This window comes from Pleurodeles waltl, chromosome 4_1, assembly GCF_031143425.1.
Source record: "Pleurodeles waltl isolate 20211129_DDA chromosome 4_1, aPleWal1.hap1.20221129, whole genome shotgun sequence".
NCBI classification, from domain to species: Eukaryota; Metazoa; Chordata; class Amphibia; order Caudata; family Salamandridae; genus Pleurodeles; species Pleurodeles waltl.
In genome coordinates, this window is record NC_090442.1 from 250,104,007 (window position 1) to 250,122,833 (window position 18,827).

General features: G+C 43.4%; 1 protein-coding gene across 1 annotated transcript in view; it reads right to left on the reverse strand.

The window, feature by feature from the left end:
• Positions 1-275: 275 nt before the first annotated feature.
• Positions 276-18,827, reverse strand: part of ATXN10 (ataxin 10) — a 1,000,711-nt gene continuing 982,159 nt past the window's right edge. The window contains exon 11 of the mRNA XM_069228252.1: positions 276-1,455. Coding sequence (XP_069084353.1) covers positions 1,271-1,455 — 185 coding nt within the window. The 3' untranslated portion in view covers positions 276-1,270. The remainder of the gene's footprint in view (positions 1,456-18,827) is intronic.

Consider the following 18,827-nt stretch of genomic DNA (forward strand, 5'->3'; position numbering starts at 1 on the left):
AAAATTAAAAATGATTGCAGAAACACAATAACATGGCTAAAGTGGATTGAAACATTGCTCCATACTGCATGCTGTGGTGGGTGGAATCAAATTATTAATGATTCTAAAGAAGACCAGTGGATATATAGGGCTAGCTCAAACCCTTATATGGAAGTATGTAGTGGTTTTATATATATATATATATATTTTTTTTAACAATCATATAGTCCTGGCTAACACTCCAGTCCTAAAACTGACCACCAGCACTGCTGCAACAATTGGACACTCCACAAATAGTAGTTATGTGCTTGTTTTAATTCTAGACAAAGATAAATGAACAACTGTGGTTCTCATGATTATGGGAATAGCGTTCCCCACCATCAATACTCAACTGAATTCTACATAAACTGACACCAGGCTAAATATAACAACATTTTGCTGCACTCTCAAACATATCCTAATTGCTGCTTTAGTTAAGTGTTAGAAAATGTTAAATACCAGACACAAACATTAGCTGGAACTGCACTCCTGTTTTGTTTCAAAGTGCATGGCTTTATGTATAACCAACCCCAAGCCTCCTAAAATGTAAGAATGCTTTTGTAATGACATCAAGGTGTACTGAAGTGCAGAACATCACTACGAAACATGAACAAAACCTATCACTTATTTACACAAATTCACAAGCACTGCCTCAATGTGCAATCTTGTGACCACATTGATGACTACCAACTCTCGCTCCTTCCTTTTGCTATTCTATAATACCAGGACTCTGTCTCATCTATTATTGAAGATGCAATGGTAACCAAAGAATATCAATTAACCACAGAATCTAAAATGAGCTGAAACTCAAATTAAATAATCCTGTAAAAGGAGTGTACTACTGAATGTCAAGCATAGGAATATCATGGTATCAGAATATCGTGGGGGTAAAGTATTGAAAGGTAAGTGCAAAACGAGGAATTATAGACCACTCAACTCCACTTCTCTGCAATTTAAATATATATATATATATATATATATATATATATATATATATATATATAGTCAAGTCACATATATGAGGAGTTGGGTATAGAAAATCTCTACTTACCTTTCAATATTTCGGCCTCAATATTCTGGTCACGATATTTCATGTAATCGAGATTCCCATCTCGATATTACGGGACCACACCCTGTAAAAGTTTTTTGTAAACGGATACTCAATGTGCAGTATAAACAGAATTGTGTTTGCTAGAGCAATCATGATATTGCAATCTAAGGTTATTTGAAAACAATGTGCTTCGCCAAGTTGTTATGACTGTTTCTTCACAGATTTCAGCATCAGTTTTCCATCTTGCTCTTGCACTTCCATGCCCATGCTCCTCAGCAGTGATCCATCCGCTAAGCCTTGCCGCTCCATCTGTGCAATGAGTGCTTGGTTTTCTTCGTTTTGCTCTGTGAGATTTCGGATGGCGTACACTGCCCACTGGTTGACAACTGTAGACGAAAGTTAAGGACTAAGACCATCTGCCAAGCATAAACTGCTGTGATCTGAAACAAGGCACAACCGATATAATATTGGTATGGTATGGTAGACAAAGCCATGCTCTTAGGCCATTTTTGTCTTCAAAGCCAGAGAGATGAAACGACTTTTTTTGGGCATATTGTGGTGAACATTCGATACTTGCAAGTTTTCTTCTTCCTTGTGGTAACAATTGAGAAAACTTTAATGACGTGCCACAGAGGTAATAGGGCACTGATGCCCAGTGTCACAGGGGAGCCAGCAAATAAATGAAATTGGGCATACATCGACTGCATCTTACCCACCTGAACTCCGAACTGCAGTAAAGGGAAAAAGAATACATTCATGTATCACAGGCACTGCCAACTGGGTCACACTAAGTGGTTTTGATCATTCGTTAGTGGCTTATATCGAATGAATGAATATCATCTTTTTTCGATTTTAGCAATAATCATAAAAGGGGATAAATACACATTAAAACCAAACTTATTTGAGAAAGGCACATTTAAAAATCCAACAAGTTAAAAAAACTACGATAAAGAAGAATAAATACCCCTGAATCCGTTCAGTTCATGAATAAAAACAGTGCCCGAAGTTATAAAAAATTCATGGCCTTATTCCAGGCCAACACATCCTTGAGAGAAGAAAGAACGGCCAGCAGCACAGCATCTGGGTTTAACAGTTTCACATGGTCCTCTGCAAAGTCCAGACCCAATGCTTTACGGACAAAGAGTGTCGAGCTAGAGCTACCCACACCCAGCAGCCTGCTACAAAAGCATTTCTATTCATTTTGAATGGCTCTGCAGTTACTAACCCCCCAGATAGCAGCTCCGTACTGCAGCACGGGAAGACACTTTGGGGGTCATTCCGACCGCCGGGGACCACGGAAGCACCGCCAACAGGCTGGCGGTGCTTCCAGGGCCATTCTGACCGCAGCGGTAAAGCCGCGGTCTGAAAAGGGGAACTGGCGGTTTCCCGCCGGTTTTCCCCTGGCCCAGGGAATCCTCCATGGCGGTGCTGCTTGCAGCGCCGCCATGGGGATTCCGACCCCCTTCCCGCCAGCCTGTTTCTGGTGGTTTTCACCGCAAGAAACAGGATGGCGGGAATGGGTGTCGTGGGGCCCCTGGGGGCCCCTGCACTGCCCATGCCACTGGCATGGGCAGTGCAGGGGCCCCCTAACAGGGCCCCATAAAGATTTTCACTGTCTGCTTTGCAGACAGTGAAAATCGCGACAGGTGCCACTGCACCCGTCGCACCCCTGCAACTCCGCCGGCTCCATTCGGAGCCGGCTTCCTTCTTGCAGGGTCTTTCCCGCTGGGCCGGCGGGCGCCCGCCGGCCCAGCGGGAAAGTCGAAATGACCCCTGCGGTCTTTTGACCGCGGAGCGGTCTTTTGACGGGGGAACTTTGGCGGGCGGCCTCCGCCGCCCGCCAAAGTTGGAATGACCCCCTTTATTTTATATACCTGCAATAGGGGCAGAACTGGTTTGCAACCTACAGTAAGTGCAAATTTAGACAGGGCACCACAAGCCTGGCTAAAGCAAGTACATCGACTTGACAGACAAGGTCGCCAATTACCACATTGGTCAAAAGTAACTTCCAGGAACAGGTCTAACAGGAAGTGCCACTTTTACAGTAGTGGGGATTTGGTCGCTATAACATGTCTCAAGGACCGAACCAGGGCTGATAATACCTACTAAGGATCTGGAAGCAACCATATAATCAATTGTAGACCCCGCCAACAAATGTAGAAGATGGAACAACAGATCAGGCCCCGTGGAGACCAGGTTACAGAGCCTCGCAGATCCCAGGGTCCGCCACAGCTTTCTCCCCCTATGGTCAGAAGAAAGCTGACAAAACGGCACATCTCCCTGTCGCCCAGGATGATGCTAAAACACTTGAGGTAGCTAAGAGATCTAGCCTCAATGATTGATAAAATTTGAAATAAGAGCCAAATCTGGCACCCAGGATCCCTGACTGAGTTATTAAAGTTTACTATAAAAAAATGAAACTCACAGGTGACAACTACCCAGAGAATCTGGATCCCAGAATATTTTAAGGGGACGATAATGACTAAGATTTTTTAGAGATGCGAACCACTGTGGCCAAACTCCCTCAAGCTCTATTACCAGCAACAGGAGTTGCTGCAATACAAAAACATTCAAAGCCATTCCAGGTAATCAGATCTTGACTACATGTCTCCTGTAACATCACCACAACAAATATCACATGAAAAATGTTATACTGAGAGCACTATGGCATGCGTGAGCCTGAGTGTCACAGAATAAGCTTCCGTCTGAATTAAGGTTTCTAGCCAGCTACATTGCATACTAATATTAACCTGCAGCGATTGTGTCAGGTCTAATATAATAAAGATTATTCTTTTATGACAAATGACAATTAATAAGATGAATCAAACAATAAAAACACATAGTGGACAAGGGAACAGAGAATGTTGAGGTCGCAGGGAGTGTAGAGAAGTCCTCATTTTGAACAGTTTTGGAATCTCACACATCTCCATACATAGTGTACTGAAGTCTGAAGACTCTCTAAATTAATTATAACTTGTGCCTTCTACATGCCTTCTATATGCACTGCTCTTCCCATTTTATATTATCTCACTTATATCATGTAAAATAATAGTACTTACTGTAACAGTTACGAAATCTCAAATCAAATCTTTTGTGAGAACAGCGCATGGTAGAGTGGCGAATTATAGTTAACGTAGTGTGGCTACTGACTTGATTACACTGCGAATGGGGGTATGCTAGTCATAATAATTTGAAGGTGTTGCATAAATTATAAATTAATGGTACTTTAACTTTTGTTTACAGTTAAAGAATAAATAAAATGGAGTGGCGTAGAGTGGAATAGAGTAGAACAGAGGTCATCAAACTTTTTTGCATTGAGCCACCCTACCCAAAATGTTGTGGAGTTAGCCCCTCTCCCCCATGAATGAAGGGGCAGGGCTGAGCAGAGCAGGTGGGGCTTATGAGATCTTTTCCAGGGTACCTTTTAGGAGCTCATAAGCCACACTAAGGGCCTGATTAGGAGTTCAATGGACGTTTTTCACCATCCAGCGAACGTCTGACGTGGAGGTTGCCACCACACTGGCTACCTCCACGCTGAACCCATTAAGAGTTTCCTGCTAGGCTGGCAGGCAGAAACCTAGGATTCTGCTTGCCAGCCTAGAGGGAATCAGGCTACAGCATTGTCTCCAGATCTTAATCGACCTGGTGGCAATGCTGTAGCCAGCACGGTGCACCAGCACCTTCGCATGTTGAAAATTGCGACAGTGCTGGGCAGAGGGGCCCCTGCATTGCCCATGCCAAGTTCATGGGCAGTGCAAGGGCCCCCGGTGGCCCGTTGCAGCTTTTCTCCACCAGCCTTTTGATTGCGATGTTACCACCATGAAAAGACTGGCGGAGAACAAGGTCCCTGTGCAGCAAGGGTGATCTGGGCCCCAATACTAACACAGAAAAAGGCTGCCCACTCCACTTTGTGCTAGTGACATATCTATAATTGGGATGAAGTTCCCCCATACCAGTGCCCTAGTGCCAATGACCCTGGTGTACCTATGGTAATGTAGGCTCTTTCCCAAAAACAAAAAAACAAAAAATAAATCACTCCCATTTCTCAAAACCTTCTCCAGGGCATTTCTCTGAGGAAGTGGGGAAGCTGTTTCTGTCTATTTTTAAAGACTACATTTAAACCCCACGTAGCTCTCCCTCCTCTTAGCCAACTCTTTGAAGATATCCATTTAATTTGCTTTTTACTGCTTTCTTCTGGATCATTAGTCTGAGGCCCCAGGTGTCTGGACGATCGGGACTTTGAATATGATCATTTTAGCTTCCTCCCTGCCACCCCCTTGCCTCACTTGAGAGGACATCTGCATGTACTCACCTGAAAGAACATCTGCATGTAAACAGAGGTCAAAGTTAACTGGCTGTGGAGCAGAGTGCAGTAATGCAGTGGAATACCGTATATTAGAGTAAAGTACAGTTGAGTAGCATAGAGTGAAATGCCATGCACTGGAGTTTCATACAGTGTAAGAGTGTGGAGAGGACTGGCATACAGTGTAGTGGTGTACAGTGCAATGGCATACATTGGAGTGTGTTCGAGTGCAGTGGTTTACAGTGGAATAGCATAGAGTGGAGTGTCAGAGTGGAGTTTTCTGGAGTTGACTGGTGTAGACTGGAGTGAAGTACAGTGTAGTGGCATACAGTGGAATAGCGTAGAGTGACGTAACGGAGTGGCGTACATTGAAGTGGCATACAGTAGACTGGGGTTGCGAAGCGTGGAGTGATGTACAGTACAGAGGTGTAGAGCCTAGTGATGTAGAATCTTAGGTTCACTAATCTTGAACCCTTAAATAGCCCTATGATTAACTGCCTGGCGATTAAGCTCAACTCTAATTTTTGCTCTTTGATCACTGTAGTAGTGTATAGACCTTCAGGTTACATGGAGCAATTCCCTCAACTATGAGCAGAATCTTTATCCCCCTTAGTGATTGATCATGCTAAAATACTGATAATAGGTGATTTTAACTACTGGGCAAACGAAGAAGCCGGCAGCCAATTTTTCACAGAGCTAACTGATTTGCTCAGTAATATTAACCTTCAACATGTGTCCTTACCCACTAATAACAAGGAGCATATGACAGACCAGGTATCGACTACTAATTTATCCTTTACCAATCTCTCTGTCACCCCGTGTCTATGGTCTGATCACCATCTTACTAAATTCCTTTTAAATGACTTGACCTCTCTGGGAAGCAATGTACATCCTGGAACCTTTTCCAGGAATTGGTCACGGTTGATGCAAACTCTTTCTGAGAATCTGTTGCTAACTACCTACATCTCAGAATTGCCTACTTTGCAGGCTGTCTAACTAATGTCATTAACTTCCACGCTCCGCTTTGGAAATCTAAATAGGTTAGACGCCACGAGGCATCCAAATGCTTTTCTGACGATCTAAAAAAATGGAAAGCCACTCTCCTGCATATGGAACGTGAATTGCAGAATACCTAGTCTGAGGATAAGAGAGACTATACTTCATGTCTCAATAGCTATAAAAATCTGATTAATCATGCAAAAGCTGACTTATTCTCCAACAGAATTCTAAATTAAGTGTAAAAAAACTAAGGAAATCTTCAATATAGTCCTGAAACAAACAATCCTGATAAGGTGACTATAACCTCTCTCCCCTCACAGAACTTATGTGATAAGCGTAATACCTTCTCTGTAGAAAGGATTAAGCTAATAAAAGATAGGATACTTACAAGCTCTCCGCTTTAGTCAGTATCTTCTGATATTAAGAATTCTTCTATCCTATTTGAATTTCCGGTCCTCACCAAAGACTGCATCATAGACTTACTTTCCATGATTAAATCAGGCTACCTAATGTGTGTCCACCTAAAATACAAAACAAAAATTGTTCTCATTTTCCTGAGGTAGCTCTATCCCTCCTTAATCAATCTCTTAGTCAATGGGTGGTTCCTGATTCTTTCAATGAGGCAATTGTGATCCCTCTTCAGAAATAAACTTGGTGAGGACCCTCTCAGTTTGACAAATGACCATCTAATAACCCTGCTGCCATACATGGTGAAATTACCTGAAGCGCATGTTGCCAAACATCTGTGTTTCTTCTTAGAAGAATCCAAATTTCTTTACTCCCATCAGGCAGGTTTTCGGCCACACCACTCAGCCGAAGCTGTCATTCTCTCTGTGGTAGATAAGATGCTGGAAGCGGCTGATAATGGTATCACTCTTGGTTTGGTTCTTTTAAGTCTATCCACTACATTTTACATAGTAGAACATGAGTTCTTGGTGGGCAGCGTTAAGGCGGCTGGGCTGGCCTCCAGGATTTAGCATTGGCATGGATTGTCTCCTTAAGAATCGTTGCCAATACGTCCAGCAGTTGCCTTTTAAATCTTCTAAGGTCCAGCTGTTGTGTGGAGTTACTCAAGGGTCTGCTATGTCCCCTCATCGCACCAATGTACATACTCAACCCTTAATTTTTGCCCTCAAGAAGATGAATGCCAGAATTTACAACTACACTGATGACATGCATCTTCTGTTCACCATTACTGATACCAATGAAGCCAAGGAAATGTTGCAAAATACCATGCTGTTTATCAGAGATTGGATGAATAATACTCCGCTGGAGCTGAACTCTGATAAAACAGAGATTGCTGTAACTCAAAATAAAATCGAGAAATGGATTCCTTCGTTTCAGCCATCATCGAAGGGTATTTCCCCCAACACAAGCACTCAGTAAAATGTCTAGGAATCGTCACTGACAAACTGCTGTCCATGAAATCGCAAGTTGGTTCAGTTATATCGGCCTGCTTTTTACAGTTGCGGAAAATTAGATAAATCAGCACAATTCTCACTATGGAAGCTGTAACTCAAGCCATCCTTGCCTTAGTCATTTCACGTATTGACTATGGCAACGTTTTATATCTTGGACTCCCTAAATATCTTTCTTGCAACCTCCCAACTGGTACAAAATCAAGTAGCCAGACATATTTAAACAACCTAGAAGGTGTCACAATACATCTCTGAAGAAGAAACTACACTGGCTAACGGTGACGTAACATACCATCTTTAATGCTGGATGTATTATTTTTAAATCCATTTATGAAAAAAAAATTCTCGCCTTCATCGCAGCTAGAATTAAAAAAATACATCCTTAACCGAAGCTTAAGATCGGCCCTTAAGAATCTACTCCACACCCCACCTTTTAAATAAAAGAGGCTGGGCACTTCCCCCAGAAGATCAGATCCATTTCCTGCTATCAAAGATTCAGGAAACTACTGAAGATGTGGCTATTTAAACAGGCATATGAGTAACGGTCCTTATGGTGGGCTAAGCCTTCGCTATTTAGAATTTTCTCGCACCAAAAAACCGCTGGATATACGTGCGCTCTATAAATGCATGTAACGTAACATAACAACATTTCACAGATTTGGGTGTTGAGGTTGCCTCTAGTTATCAACACATTTATATAAAGTCTGACACAAAGCAGACAACTGAATTTTACAAACCAAAGCGCTGAAGTTGCCAACATGCGTTTATGGAATGTTGTCTCCGATTCTTCAGGGCAATAATCAAATTAGGACCAGGACATGGAAGTTGCACTCCAAGAACTGCAACTGATCACTAATATAACAACACTTTATCTCACAATATGTCTGAATTTCCCATCCTAAGGTTACAGAATCAACATGTAAAAAACAACATCAAGGATAGCATATAACTAATGGCAAAATGTTTCATGACGCAGAATCTTGCCACAAGCTCTTAACCCAGTCGATATATGGTCCTGAAGAGTATGTCACTCAAAATAGAAAAGATGTATTTCTGCCTTAAATATCATAAAGAATCAAAAAAGTGCGACGACGAGGCTTATGCGTTAATGCGCTTTTTTGATTCTTTGATTCATTGACAGTGTAATAGCATAAGGTGGATTGTCAGAGTGGACTGGAATATAGTGGAGTGGCGTACAGAGGAGTGGAGTGGTGTAGAGTTCAGTGACACAGAGTAGAGTGGCATGAAGTAGCATAGAGTTGAGTGGCATAGAATAGAGTGGCGTACTGAGGAGTGGCGTAAAGCGGAAAGCCATACATTGGCTTAAAGTAGAAAACCATAAAGTGGCGTTTCGTACAGTTGAGTTGCGTACAGTGGAATAGTATAGAGTGGATGGGTGTATAGTGTAGTTGCATGAGGTGTTGTACACTGGAGTGTCGTACAGTTGAGCAGCATACAGTGGAAAAGCGTACAGTGGAGTGGTGTACAATGAAGTGGCGTGCACTGGAGTGTGTTAAGTGGAGTGACAGACAATGGAATAGAGTGGTGTACAGTTGAGTGTTGTATAGTATAGTGGTGTAGACTGGTGTGACGTACAGTAGTGGTGTACACTGAAATAGGTCAGAATGAGTGGAGTATAGTCGAGTGGCATACAGTGGAATACTGTACACTGGAGTGGGGTAGAGTGGAGAGGCAACGAGTGTAACAGCATATAGGGAAGTAGCGTAGAGTGGCTCAGAGTAAAGTTGGGTACAGTGTAGTGACATACAGTAGAACAGCATAGACTGGTGTGGCAGAGAGTGGAGTGGTGTATATTGTAATAGTACAGTGTGTTGTAGAGGGAAATACTGTAGAGTGGAGTGAAACCTCAGCATCACTTTGGACAGGAAACTCACCATGAAACGACGGATCAACATAGTCTCCTTGGCCTGTTTTAACACTCTCCACATGCTCCGAAGAATCTTCAAAAGGATCCCCACAGGCAAACTGTTGACACATGCCTACAAAGCCCTCCACAACCAAGGATCTGCATACATAAACCACTTCCTGAACTTTCACCAACCATCCAGAAGCCTCCGCTCTGCCTCCCTCGCTCTGGCACGCATTTGCCAGACCCACAGCTGAGAATACTCCTTCTCCCAACTCGCTGCCAAGTCTCCACCTCTAAACATCCACCTCACTGACAGACAGACTTCAGGAGCACCTCAGGACCTGGCTCTTTGATTAAACCCAGCACTTGGATACTACCTCAGGGGTGATAAGCCGTGCTCTACAAATACTGATTGACAGATTGATTGATTGCCATAAAATGATACGGGAACTCTAAATCCTGGCCTACAAACACAATCAGGGGGTAAAGGATTTATGAAATAACAATTACATATGGTGGGCAGGCGTGTTACCCCTAAAATCCCTAAACCTAAAACCATTTGTATCCATTCTGCAGTGTTAGGACAACCTGTTTTATTCATTTGTGGTATCTCATCCTTAATGTCCCATTTGTCTGTAATGATATAGCAAACGTCTGCTAAGGAGTCATATTTTGTAGCATTAACTAGATATTTTACTACCCTAATGTGATATAAGAACTCAAATATACATTACTATATAGAAACAATGGTAGAAATTAGTATAGTGGTGCAGGGTTGAGTGTAGAGGGGTAGACTGTAGTGGTGTACAGTGTAATAGCGTACTGCGAAGTGGCACAGAGTGGAGTGTTCAAGAGGGAAGTGGTGTATAGTGGAATATCATAGCGTGTAGTGGCATGGAATAACATTGAATGTTACTGGCGTACAGTGAAGTGGCATAGAGTGGAGTGGGGTAGTGTGGAATGGCACAGAGAGTAGTGGCCTGGAGAAGGGTAGAGAATAGTGGAGAGGAGTGGAGTGGCGTAGAGTTGAATAGTGCAGTGGAGTGGCATAGAGCGGAAAAGCATACACAGAAAAGTTGTACATTTGAGGTGCGAACAGTGCAGTAGTGCAGAGTGTATTGGTGTACAGTGTAGGAGTGTACAGCAGAGTGGCATAGACTGGAGTGTCACACTGTTGAGCAGCATAGAGTGGAATAAAGTACAGTGGAGAGTTGCACAGTGCAGTGGCATAGAGAGAAGTGTTGTAGAGTGGACTGGCATAGAGCAGAGTGAGGTACATTGGAGTGGTGTACATTGGAATAGTGTAGAGTGGAGGGCTACAGGCATGCTTCAAGTTAGGTGGCTAATAAAGGTGAAAGAGGTACCACATAAGGATTTTTACCTTAAAGTCATTTGGGGACGGACACACACACTTTTCCCCATTCCTCCACACCTAGAATAGAACCAAGAAACAAACTCCAAGGGCTGTTTGATGGTGCATGCAAAGAATTATTTTGTTGTGGTTCAGGGAGTGTAATTCTGTAGGTGTATTGGCTGAAGGCAGAGACTGCAGCAATCTTTAGCGATGAGTTATGGGATTATATCAGTAACACAGACACAGAAAGATGAGAAAACACCTTTTGAGATTACGCTTGCAGCTGGGACCTGTGTACTCCATTAGCATCTGTAAGGCTAACAATTGGCTTAGACCACACTCCTGACATCATTTCTCTACACCCAATAGGGTATTGTGCTTATCTCCATACTAAGCCTCACGTGGCATGGATGTTACATCATTACAGGATAATCTGTCTGTCCGATGGTTGCAACGTGTTATAACCATGGTAAAACCCAACTTTAAAAAAACAAAATCATAGGGGTTGGTCAAGGAAAAAAGTTGGCCTGCCCCAGGTCACATTGCCTTAAGATGTTGTTTGTAGTTCACTAAAATCTTATTATTTGATCATCAAGATATTTGAAAACTGTGAGCCATTCTTGGATATGATCACTCATTAAACAAGGTGCCCTGTTTAAGTCAAATGAAAGTTGTGAATTACTCCAGCCTGCACCTACACAGCCAAATGGAATAATCTGAGATTAAAGATGGCCTCCATGATTGTAGGAAGGGTGCCAGTGAGTCAGTTGTGCAATTTGTGCACTTTTTCATGAAACCAGTAACATACCACAACAAAAACCTGTACCTTTGTGTATGCCCTGCAATAATACTAGTAATACGTTTGCATTGGCATGGTGGCATCTTGCATATGGTGAGCCCAGTCAATTACCTGCCCTATGCAGGATGAGCAGTGGGGAAGTAAAATGAGGTTCACTTAAACAGACATGTTTTATTATTTGCTTTTAATGAATTTTCTATGATCACCATTAATTTGTTTGTATATTCCTTGTGTGTATCGCCGCGGCTTGTAGCTAAGAACAATACAGTGCGTCAAGAAGCACCATCCCTAGCTGCATCCACTCTTCATGCTAATGAACACCGGGAGAGCTACTTGTCCGCATCCTCTGCATTGCTGCGACCTCTGGCTTGATGTGCGTAGGCAGACAGACTTAAGTGTCGAAAGGGATTAAGGAAAATCCCAGCTAATATTCACATTACCCTCTTGTTGCCTTTCTAAAGACAGTGCGAGCGAAAATGAAATGTGTTCTAAAGACTCTAATCCGCCAGCACTCTAAGCACTTTATTGTATACTCGGCTTTACAAAGCGAGCCTATTAGGTTCCCATGGTGACTACAAACAGGAACATGAGCCCGTGTTCTTGAAAAACTAGACAAAGGGAAAAATGCTCTAAGCGTGATAGATCACATTCGATAAGGTTGTCTAGACTTTTAAAACTCTACATTTTCAAAGTGTCAGAATGGATAATACTTCGGAATGACTGGAAGCCTCGAGTCAGACCAAGAATTTCAGTCTATGAAATTGACAAAAATGAAAGGTCGAGCCTCTTTCGATTCCTTGCTACAATTGGTATGGTTGGAGGACTGGGCTAGTCGCTTCAAGAAACCTCGCCTGGCACTCGATATGTTTCCATAGAGTAGAGTCTCTGCACCAGGAAGACTCTAGATGCACACTTGTTTAGAATTACCAGGAAAGATCCGGCTCAGACATCGGGGCAGAACCATCCACAGAGACCTTTCATTAACGCAAATGAACACAAAGTGAAACATGTGAAGACTTCGCTTGAGATGGGGCCATCACTTATTTAGATAGTTTTCTGAAATGCGTCTGGTCTCATGAAGTAAAAAAGAGGCGCTGTCTTTTTTAAATCCTCGGAATTCATAACACATCGAGCCCTGGATGGCTGTTTTTTTTTAATATTAAAGGGAACAATTAAGGATATGCAAAGTTATTATTAGGTGTCCTTAGACTCGTTAAATTCGAAATTATTGGCCATCCCTAGAGTAATGATACTTTCATACCTACGCGCTTACCTCTACTCTTTGGAGTGTTAGATGGCTCTGGTAACTCGTAATCACTATGGGAGTAAGTGGCTATCCAACCTACTTTTTCCTATTGAGTAGTCTCAAACCTTATCAAGCTGTTTATGCAGAGTTTCTAAGCTCTTACAACACCATGTTGCGTAGGTAACTCATAAGCATTTTGTAGAAAAGTGTACAGTTGCACATTTTCTTCTTAACTGTTTGCCTTTGCTGATGCTAAGTTATGATTTGAAAGTGTGCTGGGACCCTGCTAACCAGGCCCCAGCACCAGTGTTCTTTCCCTAAACTGTACCTTTGTCTCCACAATTGGCACAACCCTGGCACTCAGGTAAGTCCCTTGTAACTGGTACCCCTGGTACCAAGGGCCCTGATGCCAGGGAAGGTCTCTAAGGGCTGCAGCATGTCTTATGCCACCCTGAGGACCCCTCACTCAGCTCATGCACACTGCCTTAGAGCTTGTGTGTGCTGGTGGGGAGAAAATGACTAAGTCGACATGGCACTCCCCTCAGAGTACCATGCCAACCTCACACTGCCTGTGGCATAGGTAAGTCACCCCTCTAGCAGGCCTTACAGCCCTAAGGCAGGGTGCACTATACCACAGGTGAGGGCATATGTGCATGAGCACAATGCCCCTACAGTGTCTAAGCAAAACCTTAGACATTGTAAGTGCAGGGTAGCCATAAGAGTACGTGGTCTGGGAGTTTGTCAAACACAAATTCCACAGTTCCATAATGGCTACACTGAAATCTGGGAAGTTTGGTATCAAACTTCTCAGCACAATAAATGCACACCTATGCCAGTGTGCAATTTATTGTAACATACACCCAGAGGGCATCTAAGAGATGCCCCCGGAATACCAACCCGACTTCTAGTATAGGCTGACAAGTTTCTGCCAGCCTGCCACACACCAAACATGTTGCTGGCCACATGGGGAAGAGTGCCTCTGTCACTCTGTGGCCAGGAACAAAGCCTGTACTGGGTGGAGGAGCTTCTCACCTCCCCCTGCAGGAACTGTAACACCTGGCGGTGAACCTCAAAGGCTCGCCCCTTTTGTTAAGGCGCCCCAGGGCATCCCAGCTAGTGGAGATGCCCACCCCTCCGGCCACTGCCCCCACTTTTGGCGGCAAGGCTGGAAGAGAAAAACAAGGAGGAGTCACCCACCAGTCAGGACAGCCCCTAAGGTGTCCTGAGCTGAGGTGACCCCTGCCTAGAGAAATCATCCATCTTGAGTTTGGAGGATTCCCCCAATAGAATTAGGGATGTACCCACCTCCCCACAGGGAGGAGGCAGAAAGAGGGCATAGCCACCCTCAAGGACAGTAGCCATTGGCTACTGCCCTCCCAGACCTAAACACCCCCCTAAATTCAGTATTTAGGTGTTCCCTAGAACCTAGGAAACTAGATTCCTGCAACCTGAAGAAACAAGAAGGACTGCTGACCTACAAGCCTGCAGAGAAGGAGAAAGACGACAACTGCTTTGGCCCCAGTCCTACCGGCCTGTCTTCAACTTCGAAAACCTGCAACCAGCGACGCATCTGACAGGGACCAGCGACCTCTGAAGCCTCACAGGACTGCCCTGGACTAAAGGACCAAGAAACCTCTGTGAACAGCGGCCCTGTTCAAAACCAGCTACTTCTTTGCAACAAAGAAGCAACTTTCCAAGACTGCGCGGTTCCCGCCGGAAGCGTGAGACTTCACACTCTGCACCCGACGCCCCCGGCTCGCAATCCAGAGATTAAACACCTCAGGGAGGACTCCCCGGCGACTGTGAGCCCATGAGTAACCAGAGATGACTCCCCTGAGCCCCCACAGCGACGCCTGCAGAGAGAATCCAGCAGCTCCCCCTGACCGCGACTGCCTGTAACAAGGGACCCGACGCCTCAAACCAACACTGCACCCGCAGCCCCCAGGACCTGAAGGAACCAAATTTCAGCGCAGGAGTGACCCCCAGGCGACTCTCTGCCTAGCCCAGGTGGTGGCTGTCCCGAGAAGCCCACCCTGTGCCTGCCTCCACCGCTAGAGTGACCCCCAGGTCCCTCCATTGTTTCCTACCTGAAACCCGACGCCTGCTTTGCAAACTGCACCCGGCCGCTCCTGTGCCGCTGAGGGTGTGTTTTGTGTGCCTACTTGTGTCCCCCCCAGTGCTCTACAAAACCCCCCTGGTCTGCCCCCGAGGACGCAAGTACTTATCTGCTGGCAGACTGGAACCGGAGCACCCCTGTTCTCCATAGGCGCCTATGTGTTTTGGGAACCTCTTTGACCTCTGCACCTGACCGGCCCTGAGCTGCTGGTGTGGTAACTATGGGGTTGCCTTGAAACCCCAACGGTGGGCTGCCAATGCCCCATAACTGAGACTTGTGTTTTACTTACCTCCTAATCTAACCTTTACTTACCTCCCCCAGGAACTGTTGATTTTTGCACTGTGTCCACTTTGAAAATAGCTCATTGCCATTTTTACAAAGACTGTATATGATATTGCTTTTATTCAAAGTTCCTAAAGTATCTAAGTGAAGTACCTTACATTTAAAGTGTTTAATGTAAATCTTGAACCTGTGGTTCTTAAAATAAACTAAGAAAATATATTTTTCAATATAAAAACCTATTTGCCTGGAGTATGTGTTCTTCATTTATTGCCTGTGTGTGTACAACAAATGCTTAAAACTACCCTCTGATAAGCCTACTGCTCGACCACACTACCACAAAATGGAGCATTAGAATTATCTACTTTTGCCACTATTTTACCTCTAAGGGGAACCCTTGGACTCTGTGCACACTATTTCTTACTTTGAAATAGTATATACAAAGCCAACTTCCTACAACCACAAATTACACTTGTGTACAAACACTGGTTAAAGTCCAGAGTTTCATGCAAAAGGTTACTCTCATGTAAACACTTCAAAACCTACAAGCATTTTTCACAGGTTGTATGGAAAATACTCAAATTTTGAAAACAAAACTCTGCTACTTTACCTGCTCCTAGTAACAATACTCCACTGGGGAATTCAAGATTTTACAAATGGTTTACACTCAATCCACATATACATATTGACTAAAAACTTCTAGAGCAAGATTTAGGTTCGATGACCCATGTGAGATTAGTTTGTGGTCTGAATGTCCTTGGGAGTCACATATCTAAATTAGTAGGAAGACAAAACTAAATGCACCACATTAAACATTTCCTGAAAAACTTCGAAAGACAGGCAATGTGATCAATGAGAGTAGATATATTACTGTAAGTGGGTTACCAAAATAAAGCTTGAGCACAATTTTATAGAAAAGCATCCATACCGGATCCATCACATTTTCAAAGTTTAATTTGGTAACTAGAAGTAAAAAATTCACTCTTTGATGCGAAAAATATGCACTTGCGAAAAATGTTTTTAAAGTGTTTTGCTTTAGATAAAATTTTATTTTTATTTCCTAGAAACATGAGTAAGACAGAGGCATCATACCAATAACAATGGAAAATTAGACTTTGAATTCAACTCATTCAGCCACAAAATTCTTTAAATTCACAAATAATCCCAGGAGTACTCAAGGAACACTATGGACCTTATTACAAGTGTGGCGGTTTATAGACCGCCACATTCGCGGTGGCAGTGTGGACCGCTGCCAATGCGGTGGTCTGACCACCACATTACAACCCTGAACCAACAGCTCACTAGGATCTCGGGTCAAGCAGCACTGCCCTGGGGATTATGACCCCCTTCTCAGTCAGCGGTTCTATGGATGTAGTACCGCCATGAAAAGGCTGGCCGAGAACGAGTGAAGGAAACCCCAGGAGGGCCCCTGCACTGCCCATGCAATTTGCATGGCCAGCACGTTGGTCTGCTTTGCAGACAGTAAACATTGCGAGGATGCTGGTGCACCCTGCAGGTGACAGAATTGCTGCCGGCTCGATTACGAGAGGGAGACAATGCTGTAGCTTGTTTCCCGCTAGGCGAAAACTTAAGTTTCCCCCCACTGACCTAGCAGGAAACCCACAATAGCTCTCGCAGGGAGGTTGCATAGGCGGCGGCCACCCTGTCAGGAGTTTGACAGATAGAGTTTTACGTCCGCCAAACTCATAATGGGGCCCTATGTCAGTCGTAGATTTTCTTGAGTACGCCAACATGTATAATTTAACTATGAACCTTTACACTTGGGTGGGAATCTGATGCGAATGTGCATTTCCACAATTAATTTCTTTTGTTTCTCTACCCTTCACCCAACCATCCAGTGCTTTGCAAAAGGAATCCATCCAATTCACCCAGGACTGCTGGGGCAGCTTCTGGCTGCCCCTACATTTCTGCCTGCACTTCCCTATGGCAAGGCCATACTTGTTGATAAAGAAAAGGGGAAAACTCATCTGCTCTGTATGCATTAATTATAAACATCCACTGCCTAATACATTATTTACCTTTTAACACCAGTGATTCTGCACACTTTATTATAGATTTAACTGTGTAGTATAAAAAGTATGACTCTTCAGGCTCTAATTGACCCTTATCCAATTATTTCTTGGTTTAATTATATACTTATTAACTCTTAAAATGTTCTCTTTACATTCCTAATTATATCCCGTTCAAACTATGTTTTTTTGCTCTACATTGCATTACCCAGTTACCAAGAAATACACCATAGCAACAGTATTTTTTACAGAGAACCATGGAAAATAAAGCAGTACTGTCACCTTCGTTAAAGTACTGGTGGGCAAGGGGTAGAGTACATGATCAGGTTCACTGAGTTGGCTCAATGTCTTCCGCATGAGACTCAAAACAACTGTATTTTTATCTGAATGTTTTAATAGAGATCCATGTAGCTGCTTTGCAAACATGAGCCTTGTGCATGTTCCCTTAAAATGTCACTGTTGTCCCTTTCTTGCAAGTAAAATGACTAACCAAAGACTGATACTAACACATTACAACTGTCTTGAACGCAGTGTAACATAAATCAAGCAATGCTAAACTTAGAAATTGTGTCTGTCGTTGTTGGTTTGCAAATATGATGAACAACTAATTTATTCTCCAAAAAGGGTTTCAATGTAGTAAATACAGGATGAATCAGCTTTGCTAAGATTATGGAGCAAATGCACTACTGTGTTTTGTGGGTTAGTGAAAAGGGCTGCACCATTTATTGATTGTTAATTTCAAAAGGACATCAGGTGTATACTATGTTTTATTAAGGAACCTGCTGATATAGCTCATCTATTGTCTAGGCCTGTAGCTCATTGATTCAATACAAGGACGTGATAGCGCCAGGAAAAATACTTTTTATGACAGTTGTTTGAGACTACAGAAGAACATGCACCCTTTCGATCAAGGATCACCAGGTCCCACAAGTGCAGCACAGTAAGTACTTCCTGCAGTGTCATCATCTTGAACAGCCAAGCGTGAATTTATCATTCTAAAAAATGGTCTTGTTGGTCTAGTCTTTTTCTAGTGGGTGAAGACATGGTAATTCTTCAAAGTCTTTGTGTAGGAGCCTGGCCTGGTTTGTAATGGGTACCAAGGGGTACTTACACTCTGCACCAGGTCCAGTTATCCCTTATTAGTGTAGAAGAGGTGTTTCTAGCAGCTTAGGCTGATAGAAGGTAGCTATAGCTGAGCAGCTTAGGCTGAACTAGGAGACATGCAAAGCTCCTACTATACCACTGGTGTCATATGCACAATATCATAAGAAAACCCAATACACAGATATACTAAAAATAAAGGTACTTTATTTTTATGACAATATGCCAAAAGTATCTCAGTGA